The sequence below is a fragment of the Clytia hemisphaerica genome, unplaced genomic scaffold, assembly GCF_902728285.1.
Source record: "Clytia hemisphaerica strain Z4C2 unplaced genomic scaffold, Clytia hemisphaerica genome assembly, whole genome shotgun sequence".
Taxonomy (NCBI): Eukaryota; Metazoa; Cnidaria; class Hydrozoa; order Leptothecata; family Clytiidae; genus Clytia; species Clytia hemisphaerica.
This window is the reverse complement of record NW_027103485.1, coordinates 4,087-24,473: the sequence shown is the minus strand read 5'-3', so window position 1 is coordinate 24,473 and position 20,387 is coordinate 4,087. Positions and strand designations below refer to the sequence as shown.

Here is a 20,387-nt window from a genome sequence, read left to right as displayed (position 1 = left end):
AAAAAATTTTTTTCCCTGGGTTTCCCTGAGTTTCCCTGATTTTTCTGAAAATCTATCATATTTCCAGGTTTTCCAGGTTTTCCAGGGTCTGTCTGAACCCTGAATTATTGGTTTCACTTTGAGAGTGAAAAATGTAATGTATTAATTACAATTTGTTATCATATATTTCAAAGATGGAAGAATATGTCTGAAAAGAACGCTGTGTGCTCCTCGAACAATTTTACTCACTGAACTCTTAAAAAAAGACTGGAACGGACATCTAAAGATCAAAAATAGACTCCGGCTATCATTTTCAGATACAGCGCAATGCAATCAAGTATAACCGGAAGCTAAAATCCAATCTCCTATGTAGGATTTGAAGCCATTTATTTCCTACAAAAATTGCGCGACCCACCTGATTTTTATACAAACCCTGGATTGAAAGCAACATTTACGGCCGGAATTTAAAACCCGAGAACAAAGAAAGTTCAATTTGTCACCCGAAATGTTGCACAACTTTTAAAACTTAACTTCTTCTTTTTCTTTCTAGAAAAAGGATGGCTAATGTACTCTTCTGTTGAAACTCTATGGCACAATATCTTCAAAGTAAAAGAGTGGCTTTAGAAAGAAAAATTGGTATCCAAGATGTCCATTCCAGTCTTAATTTCGAGTTCCGTTATTTAAGATACTATAGAAAAAATTAATTTAATAAAAAAATAAAAGAAATGTAACTTTTACTCGTGCTGTACGAGGAAACCATGAACACTTACAACAAATAAAAATATATAACTTTGCTAGGCATGTAACGATTTTCAAAAGGAAGAACATGAAATAAAAAGAAGAATCAAAACTATGTACGCGACTAAACGTTATTTTATAAAATTTTGTCCGACTGAATAATAAGAAATTGGAAATTCGTCTGATTAGGCTGCAAGCATCCCCTCTGATATGTTTTGATAAAGGGGATGCAAATCGTGTATAAAATTCCCGCCCTGTTTCAATTTTATTTAAAAAGTTTAAGATGATTAAAAATGATTAATAACCTCTATAGTCATTCAAATTTTCAATTCAAATTTAATGAAATTTAAAGATCTCTCATAATGTCATATAAAACTTAGTAACCAAATTTCTAAAACTCAAAAACACGAAAATAGGGGGTAACTCTTAGACGGGAATAATTTTATACACGATACGCATCCCCTATAAAACATATCAGAGGGTATGCGTGCAGCCTAGGGTCTGATTGGAATCTGTTTTAATCCGACTGTTTTGTCTTCGAAGGTTTCCACGAAGAAGAATTTAATCAACAAAAAAAAACAAAAAAAAAACAAACAAACAAACTAACATGGTGCCTGATAAGAAATTGTTGGACGGAAAATAATCTAAAAGAACCCTTGCTACTTGCACAATGAAAAAAATTAATAATAATCAAAATCTTAAACTTAAAAACTTAACTTTTAAGAACTGTTCCTAGTATAAAATGCAAATTTATGATAAATAATTTCTACTAATCTAATATAAGAACTATACATTACGAATCTCTAATCTCTGATCATTAGGCTATCTGACAAAGTCGAAACAAAAATAATTTGGTGCAAAAAACTAAAGTTTCTGATCGTAGGGAGTCTTTCTCAATTAACGTTGAATTTCACTAATAAGCATAAGACTATGTTATTCCATGGGTGGCTTTGAAATAGGGGCAGCTTCCCCTTCAGGATTATAGGGTGGCTGTTGACCAGCTGGTGGGTATGGGCTAGCCCCTGGTTGGGTAATTATCGGCTGTTCAGCTGGGTAGCCTCCTGGTCCGGCTGGGTAGTTTCCTGGCGCTCCCTGGGGAGGTGGCCCTGCAGCTGGATACCCTCCTGGTGGACCAGCTGGTGGGTAGCCTCCGGGCTGTTGAGGTGGGAGTGCGTATCCTCCAGGCTGTTGGGGTGGTGGAGCAAATCCTCCTGGCGGTCCTGGTTGAAGCTGAGGTTGAAAGCCTGGTGGAAGTTGGTGCTCTGCAGGAGCAGAAGGTGGAGGTCCCTGAAAAAGAAGGGAAAAAAGAAAATTAAGAAAGTTTGTAATTTCGTTAATTCTCAAGAAAAGTGCATCTTATAGCTGATACATCTTCTTGTAATCTTGACATGGGTTAAAATTGCCTTCGATTTTATTCTTCAAAAAGTTACCGATAGGATAAAAAAATTACTCAAATAAATAAGTGATTAAATTCTTTATGCTTAGGCTTACTTCATACTGTTTGTACATAAGTCATCTTTAAAATTCTATTTCAATGATCTTAAGATCAAAAATAGCAAAACAAAAAATTTTTCCGGCCTGCCGCATGAAAGCTTTTTTCCTGCACCCGCATTCCGGAAACAGTACATTTTTTTATTTTCGCCTTATACCTGATAAGGTTGTGCAAATGTGTAGACTGGCATATAAGAGAGGTTTCCCCTGGTATGTTTGTCGTTGTCATCGGCAATATTGACCGCTTGCTCTCCGGTGGCAGAAGCATATGATGGAGGTGGCATATCCGTAAATATATTCGGCGGCGCCAAACCTAGAAGATAAAAACAGTAAAAATCCGTAATGTGGAAAATGTTCCGTCGGGGAAGATTACCGTCGGCGAAAACTTCGTCACCTTTTCCCTGGCTAAGTTTTTCCTTTGATAAAAATAAAGATTTCTCTAAATCCACCCTCTCTGTCGTGCCGGCAAATAACCGAAGTATCGATTGACGTCAAATTAGCTTAGTAAGTCTCAAATCGAAGATGTAGAACGATAAGCTCGGTATACATTCCCTCGCCATCTGGATAAGGATATCACTGTGTCTCACTAACATTCTGCCGATTGGTAGTGTGAAGATTTCGATCACAGACTTGCACCGCAATGGACTTTGTATAAAACATAAGTTGAAATCATGTCATGATTATTTTGCTCAATAACTCAATGTAATGTTCCAAAAAAATTCCTTACCCATTGGCGGCGCACCGGCATTATATTGTGGCGCTGTAAACTGTTGGTAAACTGGACGAAATGGGATTGTTCCTAAGGTGATTGGCAGTTTGATATCAGGGTCCATTCCCCATGGCACTTCAACCTCTATTTCAACATAATACGAAACGGTGATAACACGAGAGTTCATAATACTTGGTGGTAAAGCCGGAATGGGCATCTGTTGGTTGTCCCACTTGGCAAACTGTCCTCTTGGAATGGCAGGTCCTGCGAAAAGAATGATTAAGATTCTAGCGATTTCATTGGTCAAAGGATATCGAGCCAGATTTCATCTTCTTGATACTATTACTTTAGGGGAAGAGATTTTTGAGGGAAGAAATTTTCGCGAAAAAGCAAATTTACGAAACTATTGCATTTCGCGAGAATTAGCTTTCGCAATATCAGCTTTTCAAAATACATTTTTTTTTTATCCAAGATTTTCACGATTTTTTGTGAAACAGAGGGCTGAAACCTGACTTTCTTCACTTCCATCAACCTAAAATGTGTGTTTGAATTGTTTTAAAGAAAATTTCATGACAAAAGGCAGATTTTCAGGAAAAGTTTTTTTTTCGCAAGAATAAACTTTGGCGAATTAGGTTTTCAGAATATTTCACAGAATTAACTTTCAAAATTCGCGAAAGTTTCTTTCCACGAAATTCCTTCCCCTAAAGTATAAGAAAATATGGTCACATTTTAGTTTACGGATTCTATAAGAAGGACGCTAATACATTGTACAGTATTGAAGCCGAATAATTCATAATCACTCGCTACGTCGTGTTTTCAACCGATATTACTGTACCTGGAGATAGCGACAAAGTTATAAAAATGCATCTAGAAAGTCCAAATAGGTGCATACAATGGCAGGGTGGCCAGCGATTTTAGTCATTGAAAATCAAGTATATTCAAGTACTTTTTGGAGCATTTTTGATTATTTTCAAGTATATCTTTGCTATTTTCAAGTATATGAAGGTGCAAAATTCAAGTACATTCAAGTATATTTTGAACTTTACGTATGGTGCTTCGTTAGAATAGGGATATCCGGATCCTCAATTTGCCAGAAATTTTATGGGCTTCTCTTTCTTAAAAATATTATGACAAAATTGTGTGCACAGAATAATGTCACTGATGCCAGAATTATTTTGACATTTTCTCAAATTAAACAACAGATCAAAATGTGCTATAGAAACTAGTGGATTTATGACACCATGGCGTACTACAGCGGTTGTCTAATTTCTAGAATTTTATTACTAACAGCTAACGCAGCAAGGTTGTCAAATCAGAAGATTTGGTTGCGAGTGAAGTGGGTAGAATTTCTTTTGCAATTCTAAGTAGTAGAAAGAAATGTTCCGAATTCCCAGAATGTTTTCTAGAGACTATCAGAAATATTTTCTTCAAATATCAGACTTCAAGACTTTTAAGACATTTCCAGTTCGAGCAGACGAAGAAACTGTATACTTAAGAGTTTAGTCAATTCAGTCAAATCAAAAACTTTGCTGAAAAATTGACACTTTCCCAATTTTCAACTTCTTATTTCTAGAATCATTTCCCTATGGCTCACTGCTCCCAGAAGGTTTATTTTCTAGCAAGAGTTTTTAACATAGAAAATTGGCGAGCACTTTTCATGTCACTACCTTTCAAACTTTTCAAAAATACCACCATCAATTTTAGATAGGTCACGTGTCCTGTTATTAGTGGGTTTCATGATTACTTGGAGGACCCACCATGGTTGGGTCGGACAAAGAAAATTTTGAAAAATAGGGATTCAAAGATTGGCTAAAACTATCAATTTCAAGGGACTCTAGAAAGAAATTTCCTGACTTTTCCCTGACTTTTGAAGAATTTTACAAAAATTCCCTGGCTTTTCCATGTTTTTCCTGACTTTTTCTAAAAATAGCCCTTTTTCCAGGTTTTCCAGGTTTTCCCTGACCGCTTTAGCATTAGCCTGCACAGCAATTAATTTACCATGGGCTCCATTTTTCAGCAGTAGCTTGATTTGCAAATATCAGATATCCATTTGGTAGAAAAAGAGTGAAAATTTGCACATTGGATAATATATTCTTTCAATACATGCTCCAAAGGCTAGATTTTTGAAATTCTCAATGAGGGTTATCTTGCAGTAAATAACTTGAGCTGAAGAATATCTAAGATTCTGCTTTTACTTTTTTTCATTTTTTGTATGCCCATTAAGGTTCATCTTTTTTTAAAAAGCCATATCAAATAGGTTAAGTGAATAAGACCAACCTAGAATGTCTAACCTTACAAATAGGGTACAATACATTGTTATCAGGAGGACCCACCATGGTTGGGTCCGAAGAGAAAATTTTGGAAAATTTATACTTCAAAACAGCCTGTAAGAGCCCTGGAAATAGAAGATTTGATTGAAAAAAGAAATTCAAGTATATTCAAGTATTCCAATTTATCATTTTCAAGTATATACTGGAAAAATGGGCATTTTTTCAAAAACTCCAGTATAATCAAGTACCAATATTTTTTTCCAGTATATTCAAGTATTTTCAAGTATTTCCAGTATCGCTGGCCACCCTGAATGGAATAATTGAATTCCAAATACTTGAAATATGCACTTATTCAGAATTAGTTTTTTCTGTTTTATATACTTATCATTTCCACTAGTAAAAGGATCTGGTAATAAATTTATAAACCTACAATTTAATAACTTGTTCGCATATATAAACGCCAACAATCGTCAACTAAAGCTAAAGCTAAAGAAAACAGTGAAATAAAACACAGTAATAACCGAAAGAAACAATCTAATAGTTAATAAACAACAATCAAGACTTTATGATACCTTCAAGTCTAGCCACAGTGTTGGAGTGAGTTTTAGTTTTAGAGGAAGCATGGTAGGCGATAGTTTGTATCAATTTTCCTTTGACACGTTCCATATCTCTTGTAGTGTTGTTTTGAATGTCAGCAGTGATGTAGATTGATTCACCAGGACAATAACACGCACGATCAATGTTAGCTGTAAGAAATCATTGAAATAAAAAGTGTGTTACGGATAATCACGAAAATTTTTATATGAAAGACTAGATAATAGTGCAGAGCTACCAAGAACTCGACTTCACTAGTGTCCAATAACACTGTTAGCTGCAAGAGATAATTGAAATAAAAAGTGTGTTACGGATAATCACGAAAATTTTTATATGAAAGACTAGATAATAGTGCAGAGCTACCAAGAACTCGACTGCACTAGTGTCCAATAACACTGTTAGCTGCAAGAGATAATAGATAATTGAAATAAAAAGTGTGTTACGGATAATCACGAAAAGTTTTATATGAAAGACTAGATAATAGTGCAGAGCTACCTAGAACTCGACTTCACTAGTGTTCAATAACACTGTTAGCTGCAAGAGATAATTGAAATAAAAAGTGTGTTACGGGTAATCACGAAAATTTTTATATGAAAGACTAGATAATAGTGCAGAGCTACCAAGAACTCGACTGCACTAGTGTTCAATAACACTGTTAGCTGCAAGAGATAATTGAAATAAAAGTGTGTTGCGGATAATCACGAAAATTTTTATATGAAAGACTAGATAATAGTGCAGAGCTACCAAGAACTCGACTTCACTAGTGTCCAATAACACTGTTAGCTGCAAGAGATAATTGAAATAAAAAGTGTGTTACGGATAATCACGAAAATTTTTATATGAAAGACTAGATAATAGTGCAGAGCTACCAAGAATCCGACTTCACTAGTGTCCAATAACACTGTTAGCTGCAAGAGATAATTGAAATAAAAAGTGTGTTACGGATAATCACGAAAAGTTTTATATGAAAGACTAGATAATAGTGCAGAGCTACCAAGAACTCGACTGCACTAGTGTCCAATAACACTGTTAGCTGCAAGAGATAATTGAAATAAAAAGTGTGTTACGGATAATCACGAAAAGTTTTATATGAAAGACTAGATAATAGTGCAGAGCTACCAAGAACTCGACTGCACTAGTGTCCAATAGATAATACTCATTTGCTTTGATGTGAAGAATATACCAGTGTAGTTAGATTAATCTCCACATGGTAGCAAAAGAGGTTAAAAAGTTTGAAAAGATTTTCAACTTCTGATTATAGAGTGTGACTCTATCAGACAAATGTTTCAATACTGGAATTTCATAGACCATTCCTTTGACTTTGTCTGAGACAATCATTCTGTTAGAATGAAATATGAATAATATTCTGAATGCTATTACTAAGTTCGTTAAAAGAAAATGTCAAAGTAGTCAGATGAGGTTTTTGAATCCATACTGTATGAATGAAAAAGGCCTGAATCGGCCAGAATGGGACCCAGAAAAAAAACTGACCAGCTATTTCTAGGGGACCAGCAGCACAACATAGACAACCAACATCTTTATGTTCAGTACCGCCAGGTTTGATTTGATACTGTGGAAGGTTTGTATCTATGATATCGTTGATGGTAATAGGTCGTTTCACTTTGTGGTCAAATTTCCATGGTCTGTCGATTTCAGCTGTAAAAAAAAGTAATTAATAAGTTAAAAATTTATTTTGAGTGCATTGTTTAAGACTTTTACTAATAAAAAAAGTTTAGAAATCAAGTGAGAAATGTATTTGGTTTTTACGGAAATTTCTCAGGTCAACAAACCTTTCATTTCATAGCGAATATGTCCGATTCTGCCTTCGAAAGAGCTAGGGATGTTATTTGGTACAGTGAAAGCAAATTGGTAACTTGTTTGCCCAGCTGGTAACACCACTCTAGAGCCACCACCGCTTTGACCATAAATCACGCATTTGTATTCGAAAATTTTCTCCTTTCCATAGTAATGTTCAGTCCGACGGTCGTCCCCTGTACCATGTGTTTCTGACCAATGGCAATATCCCTTCCCTTCAAAACAAAGAAACGAGATCGAGAGAGATAAATTCATAATTTCTATGTCAAAAAATCACCTTCGATTTTTTTAAAGATTATTTAATAATATTTCAAAGAAGAAAGTAGGCGAACTGGTGAAAATATATCTTTAATATAAAAAAGGCTTGAATTATAAAAGAGTTGACTATTTTTACCTTCAAACTCCATTTTGATACATCTAGCTTCCATAGGCGCACTTAAGCTGAGCACTACAACACCAGCAAGTTGTTCACCTGGATAATAAACTTGTCGCTCATTGGTGAAATTAATAGCGAGAAATTGAATTTTCCCCATATTTTTTTAGTGAGCTACTGAAAGTAAAAATATAAAATATGAAAGTAACAACTTTAAAACAAATCAGCACATGTTTCGTTCAAACTCAAAACCAAGGGAATTATGAAAAAACATTACAAAATTGGGGTCAAAGGGAAAATCAACACATGCTTAATATTCATGATTCTTTTTGTTCTATTTTCACACATTCACAAAGTAAACTGCTTTTGGAGGGACAGGTAGTAAAGGCAACAAGAAATTGGATTATTTGAATTCCGCAAACTCCAAACTTTTTAAATTGAAACAATGTAAAGCAAATGTCTATCAACTTCTATGGCTATGAAATGACAAAATTATGTTGGGGAGATATTCATTTTTTGTCTTTTTGCACCAAATCTTTATTTTGGTCAAAATATTATTTTCTTTTTTGCTGGCATATCATAACCCAAAATTCCGAAAAGTTCGAAATTTGGATGTATTATGTAGCACACCTGCCAATGCTCATTGTTTGGTTGTGAGGCTCATGTCAAGGTTTTGAAAAGAATCTAATGATCTAATAATGATGTTTTGTCAGAACTCTCGACATTTTTTATATATGGTAAAACCACCACCAACTTCATTAAACTGCCTCATATGGAAAAACTTTTGTCGTTCCTGCCTGATAAACATATTGGGATTTTGGAAAAAAAACACAGATAAAAGGGCTGTTAGAGACAGCATAAAAATACAGAAATTTAGGCTGACCATCTTAAAATTCTCTAGGCAAATTTTGAGCAATTCAAAGATTTTTTATTGGATTTAAGGAATATTTCGGCATTTCCTTTACTGAAATGCATGCAATTTTCCCAACTGATGTTTTCTTTCGAGAGAGAGACTCTCCGCGAAATAGGCTACAGAATTTGACGCAAGCATTTTGGTGCATTTGTTCCTAAAACCTTTAAATGAACCCTCAATGAAAGCTTTAACACAAACTTTAGAAAAGAATGCAGATCAGCTTTCTACTATTCGGTACTAAGTCACTGTCCAGTTTCCGGAAATTTGAAGTTCTTTGAAGGTTTTTCGCTGTAAAACGGAATGTTCGAAATTTGAATTTTTGTGTTTAATTGGAATTTTGCAATTTCATTCTAGATAACTTTTCGATTAGGCAAAATCCAATGTTTTACTGGAAGAACTTTGGTGACACTGGATAAGAATCGATATGATCAGTACTTTAAGGTATACCGCATCTGTTCTGAAAAATCCTTTTTTGATCGTACAGGGTGCGACCAGCTAGCTTTGTGGCTAAAAAAAGAGGATACAGTGACAAACTAGTCCCTCAAGAGATTTTGAAGGCCAGAAAACTGAGACGAGATGATTTGCTCTTTAGAGAGCAAAGCGATAAAAAAACTTGTGGACGTAAGCTGGTCTTCAATATCATGTACCATCCTGTCTTTGCCAAAATCAAAAATGTCTTGGGTGACTTTCATGTACTCTTTACAGGGGCTAATGAAGAACATTTCAAGGTATTTTCTGACGTGCCTATTGTTGGTTTCAAAAGAGGCAAAAGCCTCAAAGACCTTCTTGTTCGATCAAAACTCCCAACACAGAAGAAGGAAGGAGGCCAATCTCAAGCATGTCAGAAAACACGCAAAATCTTTTAGAAGCTCTGAAACATCTGAGGAGTACGAAATTTTAGGTGTCACTCAAACTTTGTGATTTGGAGAATGTTATCTACACCTTGTGACATGCACAGAAACGATTAGTAGGTAGTACTGTAAAATTTAGAATCAGGTTTTAATAACAGCAAGTCAAGACTTATGACTCTGTATGGCATGTGAAAGAGCGGAAAACAGTGCACCGTAAGTTGGTCTAATAATATCAACACCCCTCTTCTAATTTCAACACCCTTTTTTAGAGATATATACAGATAGGAATAATGGGAAGGTCAGAATCACTGATTGAAACTACTTATTTTTCTTAGCAATTAGAGAGGAATAAATCTTTTGTCTATCAGTGATTCTGACCTTCTTATTATTCTTATTTCTACAGAAGGGTGTTGACATTAGGGTCACCTTTTCAGCAAAAATCAGTCTCTCTAAGGGTCGGTTTTTGGCAGTTCTGGAAGTACCTTGATTTTAAGCATGTTCAAAGTTCACAATAATGACTTTCTTTTTATTACGGAAACCAAACGAGTGAGGACAAGTCATAAAACTAAAAGTCAGCGCTCTGTGGTTGTGACATAGTTTACGAAATTGTTAAGATAAAACAACATACTTTTTAACAGCTTTTTTCTACGTAATTTTTTTTGAAGCCTCTTCGTAGGAGAATGTCTCTTTCTATAAGGAATATAACACTTTATGGCAGATTAAAAAGACGATCAGAAAACTTTGTTTTTCATTTTCGCATTTATGGGGAAGAGACAGTTAGTCACACTAGGAGATCAAGCTTTCAGAAAAAACAACATCAGTCATCTACAGGATGTATTTGCATCAACAAGGATGAGAGTTACCTCAATCAAGTTCAAGCTCCCATAACAATTAATTTTTAAAAACTTGAAATGAGACAGAATTATCGATTGCGAATGTGCAACAGCCAATATCAACCAACCAAATTTTGTCATTCAATTCCTGAGACAGCGCTTTCATTGTTAAGGCCTTAATATGCTAAAGTAAAAATAATTCCTCTCATGTAAATGGGTCAGTGTTTGAAGTCCGGCAAGATTTCCGGGAAATAGCCTATCCGGCGGTGCACGGATCTAGGTGGGTTTGTCTCCCCCATAGATCTTTTTCTTGGGAAGTTGATCTTCAAATTAGTTTTCAAGGTTGGCTTGGCTCAAATTTTAGGTAATATTGAAAATATTAATTTCTATAAAAGCACAGGGTCATTTTTTTCAATGAATCCCTTTAGAGGTTTTGCACTTTTTTTTGCCTGCGAGTCAAGTAAACGATATAGCGCTTTTGCAGCATTAATCTTTGATGTCCATTTTGGCAGGACGCTAGTATGACTAACTGAATGAAATTTTCACATATTTGTCAACTTCGCCACACAAAAATGCGGGAGAGCTCCATGTTGGAAAAATTTGCCATTTCGTTTTTTCAAAATGTGAATTTTTTTTCAGAAAATCTGAAAATTTTTGGAAATGCGGGAGATGCGGGAGAAAATCCTGAAAATACGGGACAAGCTGGAGTTTTTACAAGCTCTTATTTGATTTGGTTGCTAGTTAAGATGTAATAAAATAATCTTATTACTTTTTCTAAAGAACGCGTCATCTCTATCACTTCAAATGACCAATTAGTGAAGTATCTTGTAAAAACTCCAGCTCATCCCGAAAATGCTGGAGATTTGGCTGAATTCTTTTTCCGCGGGAAAAAACGTTGGCATGCGGGAGTCTCCCGAGATTTGACAGGCTATGTTTTCAGAAGATGCTTTATTCGATATGAGGATTCCTATTTCTGTAAAATCGCGATTCCCCATGGTTGCAAAATGGTGGCTATGGGTTATTCCTTTGTTCTTTTGCTATTTTCTTTTCTTCTATGTGACATATAACTGGCTGTCCCCCTCTTGGCGCCAGCGTCCTTGGTTGCCTTGGCACTTGTTGGTGACATTATGGTTGAAAAGTTCAGCCTTTCAACCATGTCTTTTTGGATTTTTTTTGTGACCTCGCTCCAGCTGCTAGGGGCTTTCACAGTATACAGACACATCCTGCTGAGCACTTATCCTGCGGGACACATCATACATCCTGCGGGACACATCCTGTGGGACACATATTCAAATGAACCTTTTGTCTCGCTGTACGTCCACATCCCCTGTGTGTCCCTCATTACCAAATATTCAATATAATTACGCTCAAAGTTACGCAAAAGTGACAAAATTCATCCAAAATCAATGTTGAAAATTTTTCTTAAGACCCAAAGTCCAGGCTGGAATTTGTGAACAGCACGCCGAATCTGAGGCAGTAATTTCTTTTGGCCTATTGGCGTAAGGAGTGAATATAAAGTAAGATATCGGCGTAAGGAGTGAATATAAAGTAAGATATCGGCGTAAGGAGTGAATATAAAGTAAGATATCGGCGTAAGGAGTGAATATAAAGTAAGATATCGGCATAAGGAGTGAATATAAAGTAAGATATCGGCGTAAGTCAAAGCTATTCAAGACGAGAGGAGCACCACCATTCCAGTGCTGCAAATAACGGCCGGTGACCGGTAATTACCGGTCATTTCGTAGTTTCTACCGGTCATTCTGAAGCTTACTTTTTCACTTTGTCCGGTTAAAATTTATAGACTTCTTTCGTAATTTTTAATCATTTTAATTACATTTCTTTAGTTCCTCATACTTACCAAACTATAATTATAAGAACTGCTCTAAAAAGTTGGTTCCTTCGTATTTACAACCTTGGCTATTTTCATAACAAAAAAGTTCTTTCTTATAAAAAGTTCTTAATACTGGGAGTTACTAAACGCCGACCAGAAATGACGACCACGACCGGCGAACACGACCAGCAACCAGATACATCTGGGTTATCGAGTTTTTTCTCTTTCTCCAACGTAGAGTGTCCTTATATATTACAATGAAGTGAATACAGTCTCTCCTAATCATTTGAATAATATATCATATTGAAGAATAAGCTCACCCCTGTCTCATCTATTTAAAGCCATGTGCCAAATATGTAAAACAACCATTTCGACACTCTTGGAGCTTGATTATGGTGTCAATTTCTATCCTTTTGTATTATCGGCATCAAAATAATTAGTGGCACAATATTTGTTGAAAATGGTTTGAGAAGCTTTGTATTTCATCATCAGATTGTTATTTCTGTCGAAATTATACATTTTGTCAGCATAAAGACAATAGAATAATTGATTAGATTCATATCTTAAAACTGGCCTTCCCAATTTTTTCCTACTGACAAGTCTATATATTAATAGCCGTAGTCTGTATGTCATTTTGTTTGTGTGTCACTTTCGTTTTCGCAAGCAATGTTTTGTTCTTTTAAAAGATGACTTTTGCTTCTTGCTCCACAAATGTGTTAAATCAGATTCGCGCCGTTTTATAAAGACTTTGAGTTGTTCGATAAGTTTGTTTTGATTGATAGATTATAATATCTGCCCAGACGTGCCCGAGCCCGCCTCTTATGTTTTTTTCTTTTTTTCTCTCTATTCTTTTGTTTTATGTTTTCGAATGTAATTAACGACCTTATTTGATTTGAGACATTCGAATTCATTTCAAAACAAAACAAAAGAAAATCTTTCAAACAAAATCTGTTTTAGAAAAGAACAAATTTAAAACATTTAAAACATAAGAATCACAAGACAAGTTTGTTGGAACAACTAAACAGCAACATTAACAATACATTCGAAAGGCGGTAAAACAAGAGATCTTTCTTCGTAAAAAGGGACTTATAAACATCTATGTCGATAATTATATTGCTGTAAATCTAAGTCATTCATTGTTGAATTCGAAAAGTTATGACGAAGGTGCCTAGCTGCTTGACTTTTGGCCCTTGGACCCTTAGCGAGACTAGAGAGAAGAAGAAACAAGCGAAATTTTGTGAAGTTTACTTCCCTTATTGGGACTAATTTGATTAAATTTCTATATTTCTGGGGGTAAAAAGTTGAATTTTTTTCCCTATTTTTACCGACTCTTAGTGGGACTGAAGTTTGATTTTCTGATTTTTACAGAACAGAATTTTTAACAGACCCTTACAGGGACTGCCATTTTTAAAAAGGCATCCTTAAGAACGGCTCATGCCCTTATCCTTCTCTTGCCTAAGTACCCACGGGCTGCCTTTTTTCGACGAATCTCGTGTCATGTCTATAATTTCACTCCTCTTATCTTGACATCAAAGTTTTCCTAATCATCAACAAGTACGGCAAATGTAAAGCGAGCGAAGCGAGAAAAAAATCTAATTGCAATGGTCTAAATGGTATAGTTTGTTTGAATAACGCCCTTTCTGATCATTTTTGCAACAATTTAAAAATCTTTTTCAAAATATGGTTAAAAGATACGTGACCTGGGAGGGACAGAGTCAAACTTTGAAGATCATTTTTCCCTTTAATTTTGACTTCATCGTATTTTAAGCCAGCTTCCCAACATCCAAAGGACTTTAAAATGCGTTCAGCAACAGCTAAACCGGCGTGCGACGCCGGGTACCCGCTAGTTCTATCTATTCATACTAAAGGCATCTCATTCAGCATAATTAAAATATTTGGTGTAACAAAGCTTACAAACATCATACTTAATGACCCTGTCAATATTTTTGTCAAATAGTGTCACTTTGTCAAGAAAATGACTGGTTACTTCAAAGGTCACTTTTAAGTATTCTGAGGACTTGATTTAAACATTCTCTACCGTGGAGAGAGAGCAGATAAACTCAATAATCCAAATTTATCTGGTCGTGGTCGCCATTTCTGGTCGATGTTTAGAAACTCCCCTTAATACTTGATTGCGTCTGATATTTATGACGTCAATAAACACATTTTTGCACATAGCTGTGCTCTACAACCCAACTAGATGCTTAATGCCGCTATAAAAGAGGAACAGATTTTAAATTAAAATAGGTGTTTAGCCAATGTAAGGGTCATTTCAGACTCCAAAATTTTCTAAGGGGGCTCCTCCCCCTAGAACCCCCGCTGGGGGGCTTAGAGCGCCCCCAGACCCCCCTGCTCAAAATTTACTTGCTATGCTCGTAAAAATTACCGGCTAACTTACATTTCCTTATTTGCAGCACTGCATTCTAACGCCCGATTTCATTACGCCAGCTTTAAACGCATCCACCTCGCTCTCCCTTGACCGTCATATAACGACGTAGAGTGTAAATAGAATATAAAGCGCTTTTAATTCATTAACCCCTAATCCCATTAATTCCTAAAATATTGCTCATGGTCATGATTCATGAAGTATTTTACCTTTAAATTTTGCCTTTATTCAAATTGATTTGAGGGTGATTTTAGCCAATTTAGGGCTCTAGATTTAAAAATTTTCCCCCTCGGGCCAAACCAGTTGGCCATCACGAACAGTGTCACTGAACGTATGTCCCCTTACACAAGTGTTACGCGTAAGCCAAATCGCGTATTACAAACAACCTCTAAATTGCCGAGTACAGGAGAAAAAAATCGAAATTCAAAATGGCGGCCAAGCCCACGCTGACAAGTATAAAAAATCTTTGTTTTTCAATCATTGCAGCTCAATAAATCAATGAAATAATTTGAAATAAAAAGTAAACAAACCTTGAACCTTTCATGAATCCAAATAAATAAAAGTATTCATCTAACAGCCAATTCGATTGACTTTAAAATATGCCAATTTTGCCCTATTTGCCAATTATTTTACATTCGATTGACAGAAATTTGGCAAAGTTGACAAAATTGGAGTGCCATAAATGCCAAATAAAAAAGAAGTGGTGAATCTGGCATTCTTGGCAAATTTGGAACTTACCTCCATACGTCTCCATACAAAACACTGTTCCCACGAGATCTGTGTTCTTTTCGCTCCAATTTTGCCACTTTTGCCAAATTTATTCGTGGAAAATAAAATGCGTGACGTTTGCATAATTAAGACATACAAATTAATTATTTTCGTACGATATTGAACATAGTTGGCCTGAGCACAAAAATAAAATTACGCACAAATACAAGCGACTTTTTTTTTATCGTTTCAAGGCCAACCCAGGCTACATGTAAACAAAATTGAAACCAAAACAAAAAATTCGAAAGATTTTTTTTGGTTTTTCGACTGTTGACTGTTCACTTCTGCATCTTCACAAAATGAACTCAGGACAGCCAAGAAGACCTACAGGTCAATACGACTATGGAGATGATTCCAGTCAAGATACCCAAACCTTCGAAACCATTGATGAAATGGAATTGAACAGGTTGGGGATGGGTATCTACCCTGAGGAGGTTGTTGATGATGATGGGTACAGTGATGAAGGGAGTAGTGATTTGAGCCAACCTGTGACCAGCCAGCCTTCAAGCCAAATTAAAAAACACAGCCTGAAAATGGTGATTAAGGCTCCACCTTCAGACCCGAGTGGAAAACAAAGAAAACGCAAGAAGAAAAGCAAACAAGAAACAAAAGAAAATGACGAGCCGCCAGCTAAACTAAATAAAAAGGTGGAAAAGGAACTAAAGGAACCCTATTACTTTTCGGATGCTGCTACCACTTCCCTTTTGGAGGCATACAAAAACTGCACCCCATTGATGTCTTCTGGAAAATACAGAAAAAAACAGGTAACTGCTCTTTTTTTTTCATAGCTATTATATATATAGTGGCATAGTTCTGATCGATCTTCAACTTCTTGGCAAAAGGCTTTAGTGATGCGAAAATTCAAATCCTTCTAAAATTTGATAAATCCTCTTTTTAAATTCCAAAAATCTGCTTACTGTATGTTCATTTTTTGCATTGAAAGTTTGATTCATTCAGTTTTTTTCTGATTATGGATTTTATTATTTTTCTTCAGATTTGGCAGAAGATTGCTCAAGACTTGAGGTGCAAACTTGTTAACGCTGGTGCCACCGCCTTTCCTTCAAGTGACCAGTGCATGCAGCGTCATCGAACCGTCACCAAAGCCTTCAAAAAAATGTAGAACTTGAATCGAGAAAGTGGTCAAGGCAGGGCTACTTGCAAATTCCAAGAAGAACTAAACGACCTTGAAGGTCACAAACCTGACGTAGTACCAGATTACACCATGGCCTCTACAGTTGAGGTTACACGTAGAAATTCAAAGAAGGATGACCAAGAGGTCCCATCTACATCAGCTAGCACTGCACAACAATCAACCACACCACCAAAAGTAAAGTCAAAGCCCAAACCGAAAGAAGGAAGAAGGAGAAATGAAATGGTAATTTTCATGGAAGGATATGAGGAGGGGTGCATGTCACTAGTCCGACACTTTCTAGTCCGACAGTAAAATAGTTCGAATCTATAAAATAAATTTACAATTTGGAAGTCTTTTTTTCCGACGTCACTTTTGTCCGAAAACGAAAGGTTTTAGAGTGTCGAATGTTGAATAAGGGTTTTTCACTGAGAAAATATTTTAATAAAATTTCATTTTGGCGGCATTTTGACATAATTAGACATAAAGGGCCAATCTGGGTTGTAAATCACTAAAGAAGGGTCGTTAAAACAGCCAAATCCAATTTCTTGACTCTTAAAAGCCTAATCCTAACAAGCTTCCCAAAATTTAAGAAAAGTCGGGTTTAGGGTCCTAACCTCAAAATCGGGACTTTGGATTTTTAAATAAAAGATGTGCCTCCTCTTCCGCGATTCATATTTCGTTTTTTATATGTTTTTTTTGACTTGTTGTCGGACAAAATTGTTGTCGGAATACTGACGCATTCGTCAAATTCAACGTCGGATATTTTTACTGTCGGACTAGAAAGTGTCGGACTACTGACGACCTCCCATGAGGAGAGGAAGGCAAAGCGAGATGAGGCATTAATGAAGAGAAAAGAAACATTACATGCGGCAAGTATGGCAATGATGGATAAATTAATTGACAAGTTATAACTTTTTTTGAGTAGCATTATTTAACCGTCAATAGGGGTTTTCATAATATAGGAATTTTATTTTCAAATTGTCCGTGGCTTTTTAGTTAATTAACCTTCTGCTGGGGGGAGCTGCAATTTTTCAATCATTCTGATCTACAATTTGTGAAGATGTAAACAATTCATAACTAGAAAATTCTCCCCTATTGACGGTAACTTTTCTTTTCTCTTCATTTTTGCCTTTTCTAACTTTTCTTCCATAGAAAAATCAATTTTCGAAATGCAAAGTCTTTTTATGGTTAATGTTCTCCTTTCGGTTTTGGGTTTAGTATTTTGTTTGTTTGGTTCGGTAGGATGACTGTTGTTGCTAGGTGTTGAAAGTGATCTCATTGGTCACCTTCGATTTAAATTTCTCCTCTACACATTCTTTCACCTGTGAAGGCTGTGCTTAAAAATATAGCTCTATGTCAAGTTTCTTAATATTTGCAAGTAGTCTTGCTTCCAAAACTTACCCCGAAATGCGGGGTAATTACAGGACACCTTTAAAATAATTTTTAGGAACATCTACTAAATTTCAAGGAAAAGTAATAAATCTTGTGCAACAAAGGTCCTACTTTGATGAATAAAATATCAAAAGATCGGATCTCTAGGATTATTACTTTCAAAGTAACGCCCAAATAAGTCAAAATCGTCCCGTAATTAGCCCAGATGACTATATTACAAATACTTCCAAATGGGTCCATAAGTTAAGAAAATGAAATTATCATCTAGTACGGGGGGTTTTATTTTTAAAAACAAACTTCAAAATAAAATTGTTAATGAACTTGTTACTTTAAAATATCACTTACTTACATAATTTATTTATGATATAAACACCCCTTTCTTAAATAAATGGCCTCTTAAAGTCTTTTATGTTTGCCGCAAGAAGGGAGAAAAATTTAATTTGACCCCCGGTTTTTTCTCTCTTTTTCTAGCTATTTCCCGCATGTTAGTGTAGACACAACTATAATCCGGGGAAATGAAGCGTTTTCATTGGTCTAAAATCACGGATGGTCACGTGACCAGAATTTTTATCCAGGGAAATGCTGTGGCGGCAATATTTTGCTTTAGTGAGATTGACCATTTTGTTGTTTTGATTTGAGTGGGCGGAATTTCTGTACAAACCAAAATATGGCTTTGTTGGAATACCGGTTGAAACACTTGTGCCTAAAATCAAAATGCTTCATACAGCACTGCTTCAATTAACTTTATACATTTCTTACTTAGAAGTACCAGCAATTCAAGCTCTTTTCTACAAATTTTGGGCAACTTTTAGGCATGAGAAGATCAAAATCTCAGGCCTTTCGAGGGCTTTAGTTTGCCCCCTGAATCCCCACGAGCCCTAGACCCGTTGGGGGCTTACTCCCCCTGCAATTTTGCCTGCCTTATCACAAGCCGAACTTGTTTTGGCATAGGACCTCAATGTAATCATGCTCTCATGCTCTCCTTCAGCTTAAACACCTTTTCTCATGTGACCCTGCAAATTGTGCGTCCCCTATTAGTATACTATTTTTAACACACTTTTTATTACTGTACTATGTTTGAACTTTTTAAATTTTTCTGAATTTTAATCTAATAAATCTAATTTAAAATTGTATAAATTACCTATTTATTCTATATTTTATATCTTTATCTTAGCTATTAAACCTTTTCATTTTTGTATTTTTACGTAGAATTTGCGAGATTAGGCATTTTTTGTCTTATGCAAATATAAAACTAGAACTAGAACTAATCAAATAACAATTCAGCGTGGACTTTGCATCGTTTCCACACAGGCTGACTGCCACACTGGCCCTAAGAGAGAATAAAACCCCTAACTCAATAAATATTGCGCTCGCTTTGCTAGCAGCACCGCCTTGCACTTTGTCTCGTATTCAACAGTGCATCACAAAGTGGGATATATACAAAACTCAACATCCTTACAAAAGTTGTCTTTTTGATTTCCCAAACATTCGTTTTATCCGTTCTACACTTCCACAATAATTTATTTACACTTTCGGCCAGTTCAATATTTCAAGACTTTGCAACTGTGTGCTTGACTAAGAATTAGACAAACACTGATCCAAATAAACTGACTTACCAGATATTGATTTAGAAAAGCAAAGTTTTTATGCATTGAGACACGCCCATTTTTATAACTTCTTCCCAAAAAAATCAGGTCACGACACTGTCAAGGCAAAAGCCTACAGTACTGTACTTACTAATCTAGTACCGGTAGTCAATAAACAATCTAGCCGTCACAACAACGCTTTCATTAGCGTATTAAATTAAAAAGCCAACATGGCCGGCCGAAATTATGGTTGTTTAATCCAGACACGGCTAAAATAAAAATAAAGACGCTTTTCATTGTAACCACGTGTGAATTTCAGAGTCCCTACTGCGATAAGTCAGGTAGCAACCGCCCATAGGGCGGTTTGTAGTCTGGGGCGACGAGACATATTTATTTATTTTTTTTTTTTTCATAAGAAATTTTATTTCGAACAAAATTTACAGAGATTGATATCCAAATCTTCCTATGAATGCTAGTAAATTTATGAAATATATTTTATGGCAAATACCCAATCGACTCACTGGTTGTGATATCCTCAAAGTCTTTTGTTGTGATTTTGTTTTTCAAAGTTCTACTTCCTCTCAGGCAGAGAACGGTGGATCTTATAAGGGGGGGGGGTTTGTACTTTTACGGTGTGACGGGATTGGCCCTTTTTTAATACGGTATTACGGGATTTGACGAAAAAAGAGACGGGAAAACGGTATTTTAAAATCAGACGGGAACGGT

At 35.8% G+C, this 20,387-nt stretch overlaps 2 protein-coding genes across 2 annotated transcripts; one reads left to right on the top strand and one right to left on the bottom strand.

The window, feature by feature from the left end:
• Positions 1 to 145: 145 nt before the first annotated feature.
• LOC136798600 (arrestin domain-containing protein 3-like) lies at positions 146 to 19,759 on the bottom strand. Its single transcript, XM_067055234.1, has 8 exons — positions 19,692 to 19,759; positions 7,991 to 8,146; positions 7,572 to 7,811; positions 7,273 to 7,437; positions 5,760 to 5,933; positions 2,936 to 3,181; positions 2,367 to 2,521; positions 146 to 2,004 (listed from the first exon to the last, which is right to left on the bottom strand). The coding sequence occupies exons 2-8, from the start codon at positions 8,127 to 8,129 to the stop codon at positions 1,651 to 1,653; spliced, it is 1,473 nt and encodes a 490-aa protein (XP_066911335.1). The 5' UTR covers positions 8,130 to 8,146; positions 19,692 to 19,759; the 3' UTR covers positions 146 to 1,650.
• LOC136798599 (uncharacterized) lies at positions 15,827 to 17,935 on the top strand. The gene is made up of 3 exons (XM_067055233.1): positions 15,827 to 16,315; positions 16,546 to 16,955; positions 17,501 to 17,935. The coding sequence occupies exons 1-2, from the start codon at positions 15,851 to 15,853 to the stop codon at positions 16,669 to 16,671; spliced, it is 591 nt and encodes a 196-aa protein (XP_066911334.1). The 5' UTR covers positions 15,827 to 15,850; the 3' UTR covers positions 16,672 to 16,955; positions 17,501 to 17,935.
• Positions 19,760 to 20,387: the final 628 nt, after the last annotated feature.

Coding starts and splice junctions, on each gene's coding strand:
- LOC136798600 (XM_067055234.1), bottom strand. CDS start 8,129: ATGGGGAAAATTCAATTTCTCGCTATTAATTTCACCAATGAGCGACAA. Junction 3,182..5,759: donor CACTGTGGCTAGACTTGAAG/GTATCATAAAGT, acceptor TTCTTTTCGCAG/GACCTGCCATTCCAAGAGGA. Junction 2,522..2,935: donor TGCCGGTGCGCCGCCAATGG/GTAAGGAATTTT, acceptor TTTATCTTCTAG/GTTTGGCGCCGCCGAATATA.
- LOC136798599 (XM_067055233.1), top strand. CDS start 15,851: ATGAACTCAGGACAGCCAAGAAGACCTACAGGTCAATACGACTATGGA. Junction 16,316..16,545: donor GAAAATACAGAAAAAAACAG/GTAACTGCTCTT, acceptor ATTTTTCTTCAG/ATTTGGCAGAAGATTGCTCA.